Here is a 20,144-nt window from a genome sequence, read left to right on the forward strand (position 1 = left end):
CTGTACTGCCTGGAGCAGCTGCATCCTATGTCCGAGGTTCAAGTCCCAGCTCTGTCCTCCCTTTCTGCTTGCTGCTCATGTGCATTCTGGGGTCAAAGAGATGAGAGCTCAGGTAGCTGGGTCCCTGCCGCCCACTCGGGGAGCCAGGTGGAGCTCCTGACTCCTGACTCCCACCTGACACAGCCCCAGCTGTTGCAGCCGTTTGCAGAGTTAACCAGCAAATCTCTGTGTGTCTGTTTCTCTGCCTTTTAAAGAAAGAAATACATGTAATTTTTTTTTTTAAAGAAGAACTGGTTGACAGGTTATTTCAGGTTACTTCCTTGGAGGGTATGGAGGGAACTTCATTGTGATGTTGGAAAACCTGCTGCCTCTTTTAATCTTGGATGATTCAGAAGGTCAGATGATTCACTCTCATTTCAGGAATGCACAGCTTCAGGAGCAGAAATGGGGAGGCCCAGGGAGCCAGGTTCTTGTCCCTGACATGGGACAGAACTTCAGGACAAGATGCAGGTAAAGGCTAGCTGAGGAACAAGAGTGGTTAGCAAAGCAAAGGTAGGAATCAAAAAGGTAAAGGAAGGAGTGCAGGCTACTCGGGAGGTTTGTCGGGGACAGCGGGCGGTGGGCCAGTGTACGGGGAAGGGCACCCCTTCATGGGATCCTGAGGCACAAAGGTGTGCTGCTGTGAGTGGAGTCCTCCAGAAAAAGACAGGGATTTCCAGATATGTTGGTGAATGCTCATGTTCTGGCTGTGTGTGTGCGTGCGTGTGTGTGTGTGTGTGTGTGTGTGTGTGTGTGTCAGGTGCACAGGGAGAGCAGGGGCGTCCGCCATGGTAACTGCAAATTTCATGGTAGGCTCCAGGTCCAGGTGGGGATGCAGCCAGAGCTGGCCTGGCTCTGGGTTGACGGCTTTGGCACAAGAGCAAATTTGAGCTGCAGGCCCTGGGAGTCGTTTTTAGAGGCAGTCGTGGGGAAGGGTGTGGTGCCACATCTATTCCGGCTCTTTCTCTATCGTTCCTATTTTAGTATGTGTGCTGCCAAAGCAAGCCTATCTGGCTCTTCTGTAATGCTTGACTATATACAACACGACTGCTTTCTTTTTTACATTCAGTCTGGCCTCCTGGGACCTGATGCAGGAGTCTCAATCAAAGAACGGCCTCCACTGATTTTATTTAGCATTGGCAAACTGGAAGTTGGGTCTGCACGCTGATTAGACTGCACTAAAACGTTTTGGCCAACAATACACCCCAGGAGGTTCTGTGTATTCATGTCACATCCTGTCAGAAGATCCGTATGTCTTGCTGTCGCTGATACTAAATTTGATCCGAACGAAAGGGAAGATCAGCAGTTCCCCATTATAAACACATGTTTTTCTCTTCACATCCACCTTGCAATGTGTGGATGGACACTTTAGTACAATATAAACACCACATTCTGCATCTTAGAGTCACTTGCTAATCTTTTCTCTTGTCACTTGCGTGGGAGATTGCAAAACCATAAAGTCTGTCATGGGAGAATACGCGTATATAAATGTGCTCTCTCAGACATCCTAAGGGCACAGTTGGGTGGAATGAAGGACATTTACATGGTTCAGCCACCTCTCCCACCCGTGTCCAGGACTCGATCTCTCCACACTGAAACCCTGTATCCAGTGAGAACAAACCGCCCCAAAAAAATCCTAACTGTGATTCGACAGAAATACCTGCTGAGGCCTGAGAAGCGCTGGACAGAGCTGTGACCCCCACAGGCCCATCTGATGCAATGTGTCCATAGGGCATAGCCGTATGGAGGAAATGTTTAAAACCCTTCGCTCTTTGTTTTTTTTTTAAAGATTTATTTTTATTATTTTTTTTTTATTGGAAAGGTGGATATACAGAGAGGAGAGACAGAGAGGAAGATCTTCCGTCTGATGATTCACTCCCCAAGTGAGCCCAACGGTCGATGCTATGCCGATCCGAAGCCAGGAGCCTCTTCCGGGTCTCCCACGCGGGTGCAGGGTTCCAAAGCTTTGGGCCGTCCTCGACTGCTTTCCCAGGCCACAGGCAGGGAGCTGGAAGGGAAGCGGGGCTGCCGGGATTAGAACCGGCACCCATATGGGATCCCGGGCGTACAAGGTGAGGACCTTAACCACTGCGCTACCGTGCTGGGCCCAAAACCCTTCACTCTTTACCAACACATTCTTGGTCTATTTCCTCTCCAAAATCCATCAGTAGCCTTCTTTTTCAGCACACCCTGTCTGAAGATGTTTGACTCTTAGGCAACAAGGAAGAGATGTTAGCCTGTGTGTGTTCGAGGGGGAATCAAGGTGGGGGGAATACATCGCAAGTTCTTGTGGTTAACTGAGGGAAGGAATATAGAAGCCCCTTAGAAGCTGCGAGGGAAACAGCCCAGCATTTAGAACATCAAACATCCTGCCATGTAACATGGTGCGGGTCCTCGACCAGGGAACATTCCAGAGATTCCAGCAGTGCCAAGGCCAACGAGGCTACTTGGTCTGCTAAGGTCACGGATGGAATTTTCATGTATTCTTCATCTGCAAAGCTTCCAGTCCAGCAACACAGTATGACAACGTATGCCCACTCTCACAGGGGCCCCATCTGAAAGCAAGCTGGGCTCTGGGCTCCTGGGCAAGTCACCCACTTGGCTGGTTGGATGTGTCTCTTTTACACTTCCTCGTTGCCTATCTCTTTCTCACATCTGAAATACTTCACTCATAGAAAGGCAGTAACATGTTCTACAATCATTAATCCCACCTGGGCAGCATTGTGGTGCAGTCTGAGTGCCAGATTTGAGTCTCAGCTGCTTCACTTCTGATCCAGCTTCCTCAATGTGCCTCGAAAGGCAGTGGAAGATGGATTTCTGCTACCTGCATGGGAAACCCTGTGGAGTACTGGCCCAGGACTAATTGTTGCAGCCATTTCAGAGGTAAATCAGTGGATAGAAAAGCTGTGTTGGAACCCCCTGTGATAGCCTAGCGGCTAAATGTTCGCCTTGCATCTGCTGGGATCCCATATGGGTGTCAGTTCATGTCCTGGCTGCCCCACATCCAGCATCCTTCTTGTGGCCCGGGGAAAGCAGCAGAGGATGGCTCAAAGCCTTGAGATCCTGCACCCATGTGGGAGACCCGGACGAAGCTCCTGGCTTCAGATCAGCTCAGCTCTGGCTATTACAGCCACTGAGAGAGTGAGCCAGTGGACTGAAGGTCTTTGTCTCTCCTTCTCTCTGCGTATCTGCCTTTCCTTTAAAAATAAATCTTAAAAAACAAAAGAAAAAAGAAAATCTGTGTCCTCTTCCAATTACTCTGCCTTTAAATAAATAATTTTTAGAAACCAGAGATCTCCAACCTGTGAAAAATTCATCTTTACTGTACAGGCCCGGCACAATGGGTCAATTGGCTAATCTGCCTTGCAAGCACTGGAATCCCATACAGGCACCAATTAATGTCCCAGCTGCTCCACTTCCCATCCAGGTTCCTGCTTGTGATCTGAGAAAGCTGCAGAGGACGGGCCAAAGCCTTAGAACCCTGCACCCATGCAGGAGACCCAGAAGTTCCTGGTTTCTGATCGGCTCATTTGCGACTACAGTCATTTAAGGAGTAAATGAGCAGATGGGAGATCTTTCTGTCTCTCCTCTATAAAAATCTGCCTTTCTAATAAAAGTAAATCTTATTTTAAAAATTCACCTTAACTTAAAACCCAGACCAAACCAATGTATATTCCCCGTGAAATAACACCCAAATCCTTGATATGTTAAAACTGGTCACGCAGAAACACTTTCTAAGCCTAAGTCATTAAAAACCATTAGGCTTATGTCTCCTGGGTCCTGAATGAGTAATTCTTAGTGTCCACACTATCAAACTGCAACTGTTAGTTCCCTGCTTTCACATGCCCTGGTCACCATCACTCCACTAAAGGCTCTATGAATTTCACTATTCTAGGCACCTCATGAGGGAAAGCATCCAGTCTTTGTGGTGACTTTGCCATGGTTAGATCTTCCATGTTATAGCATGTGCCACAATTCCCTGTAGACTCCTCCACTGCACCTGTATACATTTTGTCCACTGACGGACACTGGGCTTGCTGCTACCTCTCATCTGGAGGCAATTGTGCTGCTATAAACACTGTCGGCAAACCTCAAGTCCCTTTGAGTCCTGATATACTCCCACAAGTGCAACCGCTGGATCAGACGTTAATTGTGCTTTAGTCTGAGGAACAGCTACGCTGCTCCGTAGTGACAACAATCTCACATTTCCAGCGATGCACTGGACACACATAATTTTCTGGTTTTGGGGGTGGGACCCTAAATAGCTTCAAGATGGAGCTAGCTGTGAGAACCAGTGATGAGAGGATTGGAACTTCCATGACTATTGGTGTTGCACTCAGCATGCAGCTGCCAGCCCACAGTGGTGCCAAGAACACAGCTGGCAGCACCTTTCCCTGCACCAGGATGCCACGGGTACTGTCCCACTCAAGTTCATGTACACAACACTGACTCAAATGTAAGAATTTGGGCCTGGTGAGATAGCCTAGTTGCTAAAGTCCTCGCTTCGCATGCGATGGGATCCCATATAGGCACTGGTTCTAATCCTGGCATCCCTACTTCCCATCCAGCTCCCCGCTTGTGGCCTGGGAAAGCAGTCAAGGACTGCCCAAAGCCTTGACACCCTGCACCCACATGGGAGACCATGAAGAAACTCCTGGTTCCTGGTTTCAAATCAGCTCAGCTTTGGCCCTTGTGGTGGCTTGGGGAGTGAACCAGCAGATGGAAGATCTTTCTCTCTCCTCCTCTCTGTGTATTTGCCTTTCCAATAAAAATAAATAAATCTTAATAATGGCTTTACCTTGTTCTAAGTAATTTAATTTGGGCCACAGCCTCTGGAATCAGGCACAATTATTCCCATTTCACAGTTGGAGTTTCACAGAAGTGCCCAATGATCAACTGCTAATAAGAAGCAGAGTGAAAATTCAAAACCAACTCTAAACTTTCTTAAGTCCAGAGTTCATGTCCTCATGAGTAGGCTGTAACATCTCTGCCTGGATCCAATCAATCCCTTCACCTACAGAACAATACCCTTTGTCTTGTTCTTAATTTTAATTGGAAAAATGTTACACTTAAGTATGACAATGGTGGTTTCCCCTTAAAAAGGAAACCCCTGCAATATGTTGTGAGTGGTAACAGAGTCTAAGAAACAGCCCCAAATCAATCTGCTTGGAAGAGGAATGAATCATTAAACTTTATTGATAAGGGTGCCTCTGGTGCAAAAGGTTTATTCCCATCACATTTACAGTACATAAAATATCACACTTCCTTGTTGAGAAAAACTCTGGCCACTGTGATGATGCTGACTTAAGAGAAACGTAAGCCTCTACACAAGGCAAGGGTCTGAGGAATTTAATCAATATGAGAGATCTACAAACAAAGCAATCCAACAATCTATTTTAAAGATACACTAGAGACTCAAAGAAGTCAGTCTCTATGGAGACTGATGTGCATATTTTATTCAACAGACATAATATGCAACTAAAAGAACTGAGTATTGCCAGGAGAATTCAGACAACGTATACCTGGATTAGCACCTAGAAAGTACAAAGGAGAAAAAGTGGGTGGGCGGGGGAAACCTTTCTGGGCCCAGGTTACTCTAGGAGAAGCTTTGCACTGGCATATGTACCAACTCACGTCCTTCCACGTGAACTTGGTGTCCAGCTGAAAACCACGCTTTAAAAAAACTGTCAAGATTGACAGATTTACATGGAAATTAAAAAAAAGAGTTCTATTCCAGAATCGCCAGACACAAACCTGTGGTGCTCTGACAAAGGGGCTGGGAACACAAGGCGACTTGTCTTAACTGCTCATGTGATGTGCCACTGCTCAATGATGATGGCACCCTGGGGAGTCACCCAATCTCAGAAGGACACGCATCGTCTACAGGGGTCCCCGGCTGGAAGCAGCAGCATCGAGGGTCTGTTTGGCTCATGAAAGGGTCCATTTAGGTCAGAAGAGGTTCCGGATGCCAGGGAGTTACAGAGCCAAAGTGACTGGGACACCAGGTAACACTACAGTGTGCACTGGATGCATTTTTCTTTGGTTACATCGTATTATCCACCAGAAAATCCCCGAGTCATCCAAGAGAACAGTGGTTCTTCACTGGGGGAACATTCTGCCTTCTGGAGACATCTGGCAATGTCTGGAGACAACTTTTCACAGCTATGGGGGGTGCCACTGGCTCTCAGGGGGCCCAGCAACATCCTACCATACACAAGGGGGCCCCCACAACAAAACACTGTCTAGCCACAGACATCAACGGTATTGAGGTTGAAGGATCCCCAGAGAGGCTGATGCGACGCATACCCGGGTGGTCTACCAAGTCCAAGGGGCGTCACGAGGTACCAGGCATCCCTTCACCTCAGAGCTGAGAATTCCCCAGCAGCGCTCTTCCGTCCCAGATCCAGGGCCTCTCCTTTACAGCCGAAGTTCAGAGGGGGAAGCCTGGTTCAAAGGCCTCAATCAAATGCTAAACAGCAACATCATGTGACCAGGAAACCATCCTGCCTGCCCAGGACTCCAAAGTTAGGTGCATCATCGTTAAGATGGAGTCCTGTTGGAGGGGAACAGGTCTGAACACTTGTGGGCGGTTTTAGTAGGGCAAACTAAATACAGGTAAACATTCAACATACTTCATTTTAAACGAAAAAAAAAATGAACACACGAAAATGCCATGCACAGCAGACACCATTCCTTTTTTTTTTTTACATATTTACAATTTTACATATTTACTTAGCAATATATTTTCTGTCTTTACAGTTATAAAATTATTTCAAACTGTGAAACAGTGGTAACACTGAGTTCCCTTATTACACACTGTGTAGCATTCATTTACTTTATCCTTTGAAAGGTAATTACTTACCCAAGATCAAATCACAGTGAATGCCACAGAGGAAGCCCATAGGAAATCAGGTAGGAGGAAAAGATTTAGACCAAATTTTCATACAAGTCTTTGATGAATCTATTTCAGTAACTCAAATAAATAATGTTTTATTATTTACGAAGCTTTCCCTGCCAGGGAAAAGAAAAAGAAAACAAAACAATCTCTACAAAGTGTACCTTTAAAAATGCCTGGGCATTTATGAGCAATTAAGTTATAGTCTAGATTCTAATCCGTGGAGTGTAGTAAGGGCTACCTATAATTTAGGCTCAAATAAATACTATCCACATACATTTCTGTCATCCTGCGTACACTTGAGGTTGCAATGGTGGAGGAAGTTTATCATTTTCCACATTTTCAGAGTCAATAGCTGCTAACGGTGGGTTTGGGGGCTTAATTTCAAGTGGGTATTTCTCAACAATGTCTTGAACCTCTTTTGCAACTCCATCTGTCCAATCTATTAGGTCTTTTTCAAGCTTCTTGGCTTCACTCATGATCCTTTCCTGTCGTTTGTTCAACTGAGACAGGAGATCCAAGTTCTTATACATCTGTTTCACGCCTAAGCAGGCATCGGGAGACCAACACTCGGATTCCTGCTTCCTCGGAGAAGTCTGGCCAGACATGTAACGATCAAAATCCTCCTGACTTAAATTCAAAGACTGGGCATCTAATTTCTCAATGAAAGCCACGGCACAGCACTGCAAAAAAAGAAGAGAACGGTACAGTTAGGTTAGGAAGGTCACAAATGCTCAAATACAACTGAAAAATCTTTCTTATTATGGAGAATTTAGAACAGAAGCAAACACTTGACAAAACATCTGACTCCTGAATATCTATGTATTTCAGATTTAAAAATCACCGAGTCCTAGCCAATGATTGCCCTTACAATCCCAGGAGCTCCTGGGCTAAGAGTCTGGGACAGACTCCTCATGTGCACTGCAAAGCCATTCCATTCGGGAGTCTGGCTCAACTCATGATGTCCGTCCGCAGCCCAGGCAGCCAGAGGCAGCAGGTCTTCAAGGAACTGAGGTAGTACACAGGCCATCCTGTCTTCAAAATGGCAGCTTTTTAAAAAAAGAAATCTTCATTTATTTGAAGGGTGACATAAAAAGGGTAAGGCGACACAGAGATCTTCCATTTGCTGGTTCATTCCCCAAGTCCTTAACCAGGACTAGACCAGGCCAAGGCCAGGAGCCAGGAGCTCCGTGTGTCTCCCACATGGGTGCAGGGGCCCAGGGACACAGGCCATCTTCTGCTGCTTTTTCCGGGTCATTAACAGGAAGCCTGACCAGAAGTGAAGCTGCAGGGACTTGAGTGGCACCAATATGGGATGTCAGTGCTACAGGCAGTGGCTCAACCCACTATGCTGCAAGACTGGCCCCTCATGATGCTCTAAGATAATTACAAGAAAAGTTTTAAAATCAGCCAACCTAGGGTTGACACTGTGACACAGTGAGTTAAGGCAAAATCAGGATCAAGTCTCAGCTGCTCCAGGTCCAATGTAGCTTCATGGCAATGTGCTTGGGCAGGCAGTGGAGGATGTCCACGTGTCTGGGCTCCTGCCCCAGGAGACCTGGCTTGAGCTCTGGAATCTGACCGGCCCAGGTCTCATCAGCTGCTGGGGCTATTTGGGGAGTGCACCGGAAGATGGGAGATCCCTCTAACACTCTATTTCCAACATATAATTAAACAAGTATAAATAAATAAATAAAGCATGATGAATACCCCTCTAGAAGTGTTGTGAGAATTCAACAGCTAACTCTGTGATGAGCAGCGAGTACAGGCAGCGGGTATTATTCTAGAAATGCTAGCAAGCATACCCAATTAAGCAGACATCTAGTTAGATGTCTTCTTACAAAGATTATAGTTCTCTACAAGTACTCATAGCACACTGCACATGTGAACTGGACAATATGGCTGGATCCGATGGGTAATGGGGCAGGTCCAGTTTTGAGGCATTCAGTGTGGGGGAACCCACTTAAAGGAAAAGAAAAAAATGACAAAAACAGATTAAGTACAGAAATACATTTTTGGGGCCTTAAAAAATTTATTTATTTGAATGTAGAGACTGGGAGAGAGAGAGAGATCTCCCATCAGTTGTTTCACATCCAAATGGCTTACAACAACCAGGGCTGGGCCAGAAGTGGAGCAGCTGGGACATGATCTGATGTCCATATGGGATACCAGTGCTGCAAGTGGTGGCTTAATCCACTATTCCACAGCACACAATATTGAGGAATATTGTACACTGAACTCTTTTTTAATATATCTCCTTTTCAAGAAAGAATTTGTAACTCAATTCTTTTAAAGATGAATCAAAGTCTCTAAGAACTGACTCACTCTTGGTTTAAGCAGCCCAGGCAGTGAGCACCTTCCACCCAGGACACTGAGGAGTGATGTCCAGCCTGAAAGCCACACCACCTCAGCTCAGGCCCCAGGAAGCACAGTACTTGCACAATCTTGGCACGTGAGTTCTGAGAAAAGTCGAATCCTCAGCCACGCTGGCTCTTTACTCAAGAGGCATTACCGTGACAGGCTGTAGGCGGTCCGTCGCATCGCTAAACAAACACTTCCCTGCTTCTGCATAACATCAAGAAATCTAGTTCTTACCAGATTGGTGAAATAGTAGCCATCCTCGCCCGTCATCAGTCTGCTTGGGTTGCAGAATCGGGTGATATACTGGATATTGGACTGAAGACGTGGAGGGTTGCCCTTCAGAACAATATAGATGAGCGTGGGTAAGAAGTCGTCAGCCGACGCTGGCTCATTCTTGGTGATCTTGATGGCATTGAAGATGTGTTTGCTGCACCTGGTGATACAGGCCAACTTGTCCCGAGGCACACGCTTAGAATCCATTTCTATGATATCTATAAGGCAGCAAAGATAATGCTTACTATGAGGAAGTAATCCTGTGAAAGGAGTAAGATTATAATTTTTGAAACATTTTAGATTTATTTGAAAGACAGATTAACAGAGAGGAGAGACATCTCCCATCTGCAGGTTTACTACCCAAATGGCTGCAACAGCTGGATCTGGGCCAGCTAGGTCTCCCACAGGAGTGAGGGGCCCAAGAACATAAACCATCTTTGGATCAGAAGTGAGGCAGCTGGGACATGATTCGGTGCCTATACGGGATGCATTGCTACAGGTGGAGGCTTAGCCTACTGCATTACAATGCCAGACTGAAATAATCAATTTTTTAAAAAGATTTATTTACTTTAACTTGGAAGTCAAAGTAACAGAGTGGAGCAGCCGGGACTAGAAATGGTGTCCATATAGGATGCCGGTGTCCATGTGAATGGAGGATTAGCCTGCAATGCCACCTTTCCAGATCAATTATCTGTTAAGTTATAGCGGTACCTTCACTAACCCCTTTCCCGGCAGTTAGTCTAATTTGTGAAAAATGAGTTACTATTCCTAAATCAGTGAATCCAAGCTTACACTCACAGAACACATACCGTAAGTTAAGCACTGCACAGCATACTCTATGCCTTAGACAACATACATCACCATTATTCATCTTACATAGAGCTTAAGTGACTTGCCCAAGATCAGAGAGACAACAAGGGACAAAATCAAGTCTCTTCCTTTTTCTAAAGATTTATTTATTTGAAATGCAGAGTCACAGAAAGAGACGGGGAAACACAAGGAGAAATCTTTCTTCTGTTGGCTTACACACCAAATACCTGCAACAGGCAGGTCTGGGCCAAGCTGGAGCAGGGAGCCAGGAACTTCTCTGGGTTCTCCATTTTTGCGTCATCTCCCTGGTAACAGTCTCAGAAAAGAAGAAGATGGCCCCAGTGCTTCGGCCCCTACCATCCATGTAGAAGACCTGAAAAAGCTCCTGGCTCCTGGCTGCTCGAAAGGCCACTAGAGATGAGTCACTGGATGGAAAATCTCTATTCTTCCACTGCCCTTGCACTGCCCTCCACCCCCATAACTTTCAGGCAAATGAACCTTTATTGTGAAAAATTCAGCCTGCTGTAAATTTATTGAATCTTGAATCTCACCTGCAGTTGCCTTGGCAGGGCCAGACCAAATGATTTAAAGGGTTTTATATGGTCCATGGGTTAGATACTTCTCACCCCTGCTCTAATACATTTTAAACTCATTTTAGGGAGTCTGATTTTGCACACTGCTTTTTAGAAATGTGGCTACTACACAAATTATCTTTGTATTTGACATTAGAATATAACCCCAAGTTCAGCACACCCTCACAGCATGTGACAATCCATCAGGACACCCAGGACCTGCCTGCTAGGATGGAATAAAGCAGGTCCACATGCCAATGGTGAAGTACAAATAACACAGCAGGAGGAACACGCCTTTGAACGCACACATCTGTTTCAGCGTGGGGCACCAGGAATGAGGCAGCTTCTTGCCAATGGCAGCGAGAAAAGTCACAGACAGCCCAGATGGTGACGAAGACCAAATGGTGCTTCAGGCTCCGAGTTCTCTGTGAGGGTGGCTGGTTCCTGGGAAACCCTCCTGGTTTCACCTGTGGCGGAAGCCAGGCGTGCGTGGCAGCACAGTCCGTGTATTTCCCACCTCTATTCTCCCTGCTGGCAAGTTGGTTGTGAGGATTATCCAACTTCTAGATTACTGTACTGTATGGCTCCTCTGACTTGTTGACTCTGGGTTACACTAATTATAGCTCAGTCTGTTTAATTTTCTACCTACAGAACTAACTTCAGCAGTTTCACAACTGTACTGCCCTAAAGTCTAAACTAAAAAAAAAAAAAAAAAAAAAGGAAAGAAACAACAGAAATAGGAAGCTCCCTGATAGCTGTTCTTTGAAAAAGGATTTCCTTCCCAATCTGCTTACTGTTTATTTTCAGAGTTCCCAAATGACTCTGCAGGGCTTCTGTGGAGCACAACATAACTCTGAGTGTGTGTTCTCTGCCTTAGCAGGATCCAAATTCTAGGCTTATCTTTAATGGAGCTTTGAAAGCAAAATAGGCTACTCCCTGGTCCACAGTGGCAATACTGCCACACTGGGCTTTGCTGTACAGGTCTGACCCATTCATTGGAGGAGTTTGCTGGTGTTTCTGGTGTCTACCTACCGGATGCCAGCGGCACTCCGTGACATTCAAGTGCATCCAAACGTTCCCTATGGGGCAATAACTGCCCCGCTGGGAAACACTGCTCTGGGTCAGAGGCCTTCATGGCCAGAGCCAAAGCAAAGAGGGAAAACTTTACCACTGAGTACAGACCTTCACATTCTCCTTGCATCCAAACCCTTGCTTGGAGGGAAGAGAAGCCGACGGAACTAAGAGTGCATCAATCCAAGAATGCATTCCTGACAAGTCCTGGAAAGCAACCTAACCAAGCCTCAGGGCAGTGGTCCTGAAGATGCTCCTGGTTTAGGCATTCTCTTCAGCACATCTCTTAGTACTTGTTAGCGTAAACAATAAGCTCCCTGACCAAGAAAAGCGTGACACGCATCATAGAGCTTGGTCAGGGACCGCTCATCTGGTCCCACTCTTCACTGAAAGCAGACACTCCCCCACCTCTCTGCTCCCTTCTCGCTCTGCCGCCATGCACAGCCTAGCCCTGTTCTGACCACGGCTGGGTGCCACAAGTACTTGTCACCAGCTGATGTCTCAGGGAACTGAGTCCTACACAGCAGAACCCAAAAGCCTAGAGATGCCCCTGTGACCAACAAATGGCCACAGAGGCTTTCTGGGCTGGGAGATACGGTTTCTCAGATTCAGGCCTGGTAGCCTCTAGATCTGGTAGTTTGCTTGGAAAGGGTCATTTAGTAGAACTTTTCTCCCTCAATTTTGACTAAACGGTAAACTTCAATATTTTAGCATGTCAAGAGATTTTAAGGTCATGTTTACAGGAGGAAGATTTCAAAAGTACACAAAGGTGTTTTTTTAAAAAAAGCTCATGGAACTGGGCCCAGTGCAAGAACCTAGTGGCCAAATCCTTGCCTTGCATCTGCTGGGATCCCCTATGAGTGCTGGTTTGTGTCTTGACTGCTCCACTTCCCATCCAGCTCCCTGCTTGTGGCCTGGGAAAGCAGACAAGGATGGTCCAAAGCTTGGGGATCCTGCACCCATGTGGGAGAGCCAAAGAATATGGCCTTTGTGGTTGCTTGGGGAATGAACCAGTAAATCTGCCTTTCCAATAAAAATAAAATAAATCTTAAAAAAAAAACCCTCATGGAATTTTGTATTATAAAATTTATGCAAGAATTTTAATTTTCTTGTATTATAATGAACTTATTATACCAATAACTCTTTGAAGTCCCCTAGTGTTTTCTCAACTTGGGACGCAGTGGACCCAACAATGCTCTCCAGGGTTCTGGCAGTCACCCTCCCTTCTCCCGCTGGATCTGCTGCTTCGGGCTTTGAGCCCGCTATGCAGATGCTATACATTCCATGCTTTAGTCCCTAAAACCACCTCCTTCAGCATGCTGTCAACCTGAATGTCTCAACATTTTTTCATTCTTATGTTTCCCACAACGGAAATGAGTGTTTTTGAAGCCAAGAGTGGGACCTTCTTGGAACCAAGAGAAAACAGGATGACTCTTCACCCACAGATCCGTCTCCAGAGGCAGATGTCAAGAGACACATTAGATGTCTCAGGAGTGCATTTATAAACAAAACTGACAGTGTTCAACAGTAGCACACGAGCTGACCTGGAGCGATTTAAGCGCTAGCTCCATCTGTCAGACCACTGATACAGAGCAGTGTCTGCCCTCATTACCCCTGTACCTAAGCTGACAATTTTATGGCAGCAAGGATCAGGCAATCTCCAGCCGCCAGAGGCTCAGAATATGTCCATGCTCGGACTGACGAGTGGACTAACATGGGACAGGAAGAATAAGAGAGCCTTTTAAACTACATTGCTGAGCTTCAACTGCCAAAGACTTCTTGAAACTCTATCTCAGATGCCTTAGGAAAATCTTACTTCTTAAATTCTACTAACAAACTTCTGATGAATGGAAATCTCTAGTAAGTCTTTGGGAAAAATGAGTGCCAGGCCCATATTCCTGGTTTCAGGAAGGCCTCCATCTTCAATCACCTCTGACGTTTCCCAAGCATAACGGCAGGTGTAGGGGTGGGGCCTGGACCCAAAGATGTTACTTCTTGGGTCCTGTGACCCAGCTAAGTAGAAGAACTTACGGCAACAAGGTGATGGTATTTAGCTAGGCCGATGAGACTTTAACTCTAGAACTGGCACATGAAATTACCAAAAATAATTTACCTAATAATCGAAGTTGAGATGCACAGATACATCAAGGGAAGTAGAGCTGGAGAAAGTAGAAGAGCAGCAGAAGGCTTGGCACAAAGACCCTCTTCTGCCAAGCAAGCAGTGAGACCAGCCGATCCCTAGAGCAGCATCAGAGCCCAGCTTCTGTAACACAACTGCCTCCTCACAGCCCTGGGGATCCCTTAGGCAAACCCTTTCCACAGCTAGTTTTCCCCTGGTTCTTATCACCACAGGAGCTTATTCCATCACCTGTCTCAAACACTGTTAACATCAGCTGACCCACTTTCTTTCTCCACAGAATTTCATTAACACTTTCTTTTTTGTAAGATTTAGTTTATTTTCACTACAAAGTCAGATATAGAGAGAGGAGGAGAGACAGAGAGGAAGATCTTCCATCCAATGATTCATTCCCCAAGTGACCACAATGGCCAGTGCTACGCTGATCCAAAGCCAGGATCCAGGAACTTCTTCCGGGTCTCCCATGTGGGTGCAGGGAGTTGGATGGGAAGTGGAGCTGCCGGGATTAGAACCGGCACCCATATGGGATCCTGGCGCATTCAAGGCGAGGACTTTAGCCGCCAGGCCACGGCGCTGGGCCCAACAATCTCTTTTGCTAAGATTTGTTTATTTTTATCAGAAAGGCAGATATACAGAAAGGAAGAGAGACAGAGAGGAAGATCTTCCATCCATTGATTCACTTCCCAAGTGGCCACAATGGCTGGAGCTGTGCTGATCTGAAGCCAGAAGCCTGGGACTTAACAGTTATTTAACTTTCAGGTCTCCCACGTGGGTGCAGGGTCCCAAGGCTTTGGGCCGTCCTCGACTGCTTTCCCAGGCCACAAACAGCGAAGATACGGAGCTGGATGGGAAGCAGCGCCACCCCCCATATGTGCTCCCAGTGAATTCAAGGCAAGCAGCTTAACCACTAGGCTACTGCGCCAGGTTCAACAATTTCTTTCTTTTTTTTTTTTTTTTTTAATAATCTTAGTTTATTAGGGTACAAAGGGTCACGGGCTACAGGGTGAAAGTGGGTAATATCATTGTTTCCACACTAATATAATCATTTTGCCCTGTATCTAGGGTTAGGGGAGTAACAAAGGGGAAAGCCCCACCCTACCTCCCACCCATCCCCCATCCCCAACATGAGGCGCGCTCCAAGGGTCCTGCTCATACAGTTTTGATAGTTCATCAGTTCTGGATTGCTGCCAATCTCTCCGTCCCAACCGTAATGAAACCTATTCAGAGTCCACTGGCTGACAGTCTCTTGATGGTTGGGGTTCCAAGATCAGCAGTTCAGTTCGAGAAATATCCAAAGAAACTTCATCTGAGTTGATCCCAGATCTGATTCTTGAGTGAGTTTGCTAGTACAGACTCCAACACTGTGCGTCACACCAATCAGCTTATGCATATGCTGGTCGTTGCGATTACTGGGTCCGTTCGGCTTCCAGCCCTGTCTTCCTTGTGAACCAATGGGTGTTGTAGTCCAGCTCGATTCTACCCACTTCATACTCGGTCTTCATGCAAACCAGTTGGAGCTGCAGCCTAGTTGAGGCGACTCCCCAAAACCCCCACCAGTTCTGCCCCCTTCCCTGGTTCCCATGCTTGCCAGTATGCACTGCAGGCTTGTCCAGTCTGTCCCACATCCCAAGTAGCTCTCGCACACGTCAATGGACATTGAAGCCTGGTTCAACCCAACCAACCTATTATCCAGCCCATACACCCACTGGCAGGTGCCTTTCTATCAAGCCACCCCTGCTCCTAGCCTGGGTTTCGTGCTGTCCAGTGAGGGTAGTAACCCTGAGGGAGGTGCCCACTATTTCCCTACTAGGCCACACCCACTCCTAGAGTATGCAGTCTCCAGGTAGTTTTGGCATTTGACTTGTCAGAATTGGCTCCTAGTACCAGCCTCTGCCAGCTAATGCTGTGGCTAAGCCCAAACACCCCTCAACCCACTCTAATTTTAACTTGCACCAGTCAGAACAGTCAGCTCACCGTGAGGCCCACAGGTGCTATAGCCCTGCCTAGTCTGAACTGCCCCCATCCGTATTCACACTTTCCAATGGAAGTAGTTATCCAGCAGGGGTGCCCACGTTCCCCTGTTGGCTTTGCCTCCTCCCTGATTGTCACATGTGCTGGTTGTGTGCTGCAGCCACATCTGGTACGGCTCATCTCACCTTGGCATTACTTGTTGTGTACTGGTATGTGTTGCAACCGAACCTGGCTCGACCCACACTCTGTTCTGGTGCTCGGATTCACCAGAAGGTAATGTGAACAGATTCAGGCTGGTCTGCCCCCAACCCATGCCATGTGTATGCCAGTGGGATAATTTTCATTGCCTGTTTTGGGTTGTTCTCTATTGTGCTTCTTGCGCTTACCTGCATGGGACTGTGTCCTGCCAGAGAAGTTGCCCGGGCTCCTCCACCAGAACCTGTCCCAATGCCAGTTTTCGCGCATACCAGTGGGTCCATGAGCCAGCACTACTCAGTTCGCCTGCTATCCTAGGAGGAACAGTGGCTTTTCCTGCCTGGCCTCCGACCCAAGCTGGTTCTTGTTGGATATTTCAACCCAGCCATGGCTCTTCCATACCCCTACCAAGCTCACACATGGTTCAGTAAGGGCTGAGACCTAACCTAGTCTGTCACACAACCCTCCCCGGTCCTCCAGAGCACCAGATGGTGTTGGAATTTGGCCTGGCTTGGTGCTTCCCATCCCAGTCCACAATTGTGCCAAGTGAGATTACAATCGTATCCTGATCAGAATGTAGCCTCAGTTCCAGCCCATGCGCTCCTTGGTGGGAAACTCAACCCAGCTAGGGTGTCCTGTTATTTCCCCAACCGGGCCTCTGCCCTGCCATAGAGCAGGTGTAGGCCGGTGGTTGTTCTGTCTCCGCTTGGCAGAGCCCCTCACTTGTCGTGGCCCCTTGGATGCTGTGGCTTAGTGCCTCTGCCTCACACAGATCAGTATGTGCAAGGACCTACCTGGCATGAGCTGTGCTCCAACCTGATTTCTGTTGTTACTTGTGAGTTAAGGTTTGTTCAGCCCTGCCCCTTCTGTCCCCTTCCAGTGGCAGCCCGGCCCACCCCACATCCTGTTTAAAGATGCACATTTGGGTGCTGCTGCCTTGACCTACCCTGACTGTTGTGGATTCCTTTACCCATGAGTGATGGCAGATGGCGTGGTCACACCTAGCTTAGACCATTGCAACCCCAGCTTGGGAACTAACCCGGGGGATTTGTATTCCAAAGGGTTGGGCCCACACAACCCCACAGAGCCTACCCCCAGCCCAAGTTCTCTTGTGTGCTGGAGAGTGTCTTGATCCTGCGAAATGTGACCACTCCACAACTCCAACACTCAGTCAGGCAATGGTACCCAACACTGCCAAAGAGGCCCCCATCCGTAGCTTTGGTGTGGGCTAGTATATGGTGATCAGTGATGTTCTATACTAATATCCCATCTCTATATTCATAATTGAGCTGTTGCATCTGTCTTACTAAAATTATCTTCTGGACACTTCCCCCAAACCACTAGGTCTTGGTCCCCTTGCCTGCTTATATCTTTCATGACACTGTCACTGAGAATACCCGAAAATTCACTTTGCACCTACACTCAACCTAATTATGGAGAAGCTGGCAAAGAGATGATGCCCTGTCTCTTACTAGTTGCTATTAGTAACACAACAAAAAGCAAACTTGTGTTGCACTTGTGTGAGGCTATTCCATAATTAAGAAATAGAAACCTTAATTACAACCCTGGAGCTGTCCAGAATGGTAGCACCACATCGATTTGGGGCACTTCAGAAATGCCAATTCCAAACATGTTTCTGTGTATCAACCAGAGGCATCAGTTTAATATACAACTCCAGGGGCAGAACAGTGGGCAAGCCCACTGCTTGGCACGCTGGCATCCCGTATTTCGTTCCTAGGATAGAGGCTCAGCTCTGCTTGTGAGCCAGCTCCCTGAGCCAGCGCTTGAGTCCCTGCCACCCTTGTGGGCGTTTAGAGCTCCTGGCTTCGGCCTGTCCCAGTCCTAGCTACTGTTTGCATTTGGGGAGTGAGCCACCAGATGGAAGATTACTCTCTTTAATAAACAAAAAAAGCAAGCAAGCAAAAAAGAAGTTAGTTTACCTTGGAATTACCTTGCTTCACAAATTCTACTCAAAATTAGTTTGCATATATAAACGTGAGAGATTCTTAGAAATCAAACCCGGATTACAGAAAAAGGTGCAGAAAAGGAGTTTCTGCCATTGAGTTAATCAAATCTATAAAACTAGCCTCCTTCCGACATTCACATACATCTCCAGCATTCTGCATTAGGGAAATACATTATCGAAATCAAAATTAGTACGGACTAACGTGGGATATAAGTAATACTGACCTGTAATTGCTTTTACCACCATATCAGACACTTCTGGAATTTCTTCATTCACAGGAACACAAAGCATTTGAGGTGTAACCCAGTGCAGAGCTCTACAAAGAGAGAGGGACAGTAAAACAGAGCTGCACAAGGGGCTGCGTAGTCACTTATCTTGCTATTTCCCACAGCTAAGGGAAAATAATAGAGCACCACTGACTAATAATAAGAGATTCCCAGGCCCAAGTACAATGGCCCGGCATTGGTCAGAAGCTTGACTGTACCGACATGACAGATCAGCTGGTCTGCAAGTGCTGGTATCCCATTTGGGCACCAGTTCATGTTCTGGTCGCTCTACTTCAGATCTGGCTCCCTGTTTACGGGCCTGAGAAAGCAGCAGAGGATGGCTCAAATGCTTGGGACCCTACACCACACGGCAGGCCTGGAAGAACTTCCTAGCTCCAGATCGGTTCAGCCTCGGCCATCGTTTTTGTCAACTTTCATTTCTAATAAAATAAATCATTAAAAAAAAAAAACTTGACTGATGGGTCAGAGTGCCTAGAATCCTAAAATACTACTACTTCTCTGCACTCCTTACAGGAACTGTCCATGCTCACAAATGTCCCTTTACAACTCGCCTTCAACCTCTGGAGCACACTGGAGTCCATGTAAGAGGTCAGCAAGCTTATGTCCACGCAGCCTGAAGCACCACACCATCCCTGGTCACACTGTCACCTCCTGCTAGAGGCTGCTCCGGGCATCACCAGGCTGCTGGGTTAATGCTCACACCTTGACTCCGGGGCTGGTGAAATCTGGCTCCTTGATAGTGGGCTTTCCCTTCCATCCGGCCAGTAACAATTTCTCACTTCTGTGGTGAAACCTCCAAACACAGACTGACCTAACGAACCCCTTGCCTGGGACCTGATCTGTACTTCCCTTCCCTTGGCGTTCTCCGTCTTAGGCCTGTCATTACACTGTGGTGGCTTAGTCCAAAGTGTCCCCGTTATTGGTCCCAGAAGACTGAGTGCTCTGAGAGGTGTTATCTGGCCAGTGCTAGTGACAGAAGTGAGCAGAACAGCTAACTAATGTCAGGCATGAGGGAAGATGATCCCCAAGCCTTGATATCCACAGCTCCCCACCTGACAAGATAGTACAATCAAATATGAAAAGTCTTCCTGTGCCTTGGAAATTTTTGAGATTGGAAGCAAGATCACCCCTCTTTTGTTTTTTTCTGATAACACCTGGCAGCTTACATGCCAAGAATGGCTGGTGCTTTAGCTTTTATTTTTGTCTTAAGATTTGAAACACAAGCATTTAATTTTCTCCAAAATGTGGCCTTCCAATAGCAAGTAGTAAATTTAACAAAAGCAAAACAACTACCTGATCCTCTTTTGAATAGCGAGGTCTTTCTTCTCATCATCAGTGGTTTCTGGACAGAACACGTATTTATAGAGACGAGTCATGATGTACTTTTCGATCTGGTCCATCATTTTCTCAACTTTCTCAGGGGGCACTGAAACACCAAAATGGGTACAAAAACTCAAGGGAAGTTTAAGCATTTTAACTTCGGAATATATTCTTGAGATGTCAGCAAGCCGGCAGACCAGGTCTGGGGTTCTGCGTGCTTCTAGGTACTGACACTGTGGACTACTCA

The 20,144-nt window shown here is 46.8% G+C and overlaps 1 protein-coding gene across 3 annotated transcripts in view; it reads right to left on the reverse strand.

Annotated features, from left to right (window-relative positions):
- Positions 1–6,956: 6,956 nt before the first annotated feature.
- The window catches only part of RABGEF1 (RAB guanine nucleotide exchange factor 1), a 70,744-nt gene continuing 57,556 nt past the window's right edge, over positions 6,957–20,144 (reverse strand). For all 3 annotated transcript variants that reach the window (XM_040972750.1, XM_040972748.1, XM_040972751.1), the window contains 4 exons: positions 19,871–20,003; positions 18,515–18,606; positions 9,530–9,786; positions 6,957–7,617 (listed from right to left, as the gene is read on the reverse strand). In XM_040972750.1, the coding sequence (XP_040828684.1) occupies positions 7,219–7,617; positions 9,530–9,786; positions 18,515–18,606; positions 19,871–20,003 (881 nt within the window). In that variant the 3' untranslated portion in view covers positions 6,957–7,218. The remainder of the gene's footprint in view (positions 7,618–9,529; positions 9,787–18,514; positions 18,607–19,870; positions 20,004–20,144) is intronic.

This window comes from Ochotona curzoniae, unplaced genomic scaffold, assembly GCF_017591425.1.
Source record: "Ochotona curzoniae isolate NIBS_2020 unplaced genomic scaffold, NIBS_Ocur_1.0 contig_2321, whole genome shotgun sequence".
Classification (NCBI taxonomy): Eukaryota; Metazoa; Chordata; class Mammalia; order Lagomorpha; family Ochotonidae; genus Ochotona; species Ochotona curzoniae.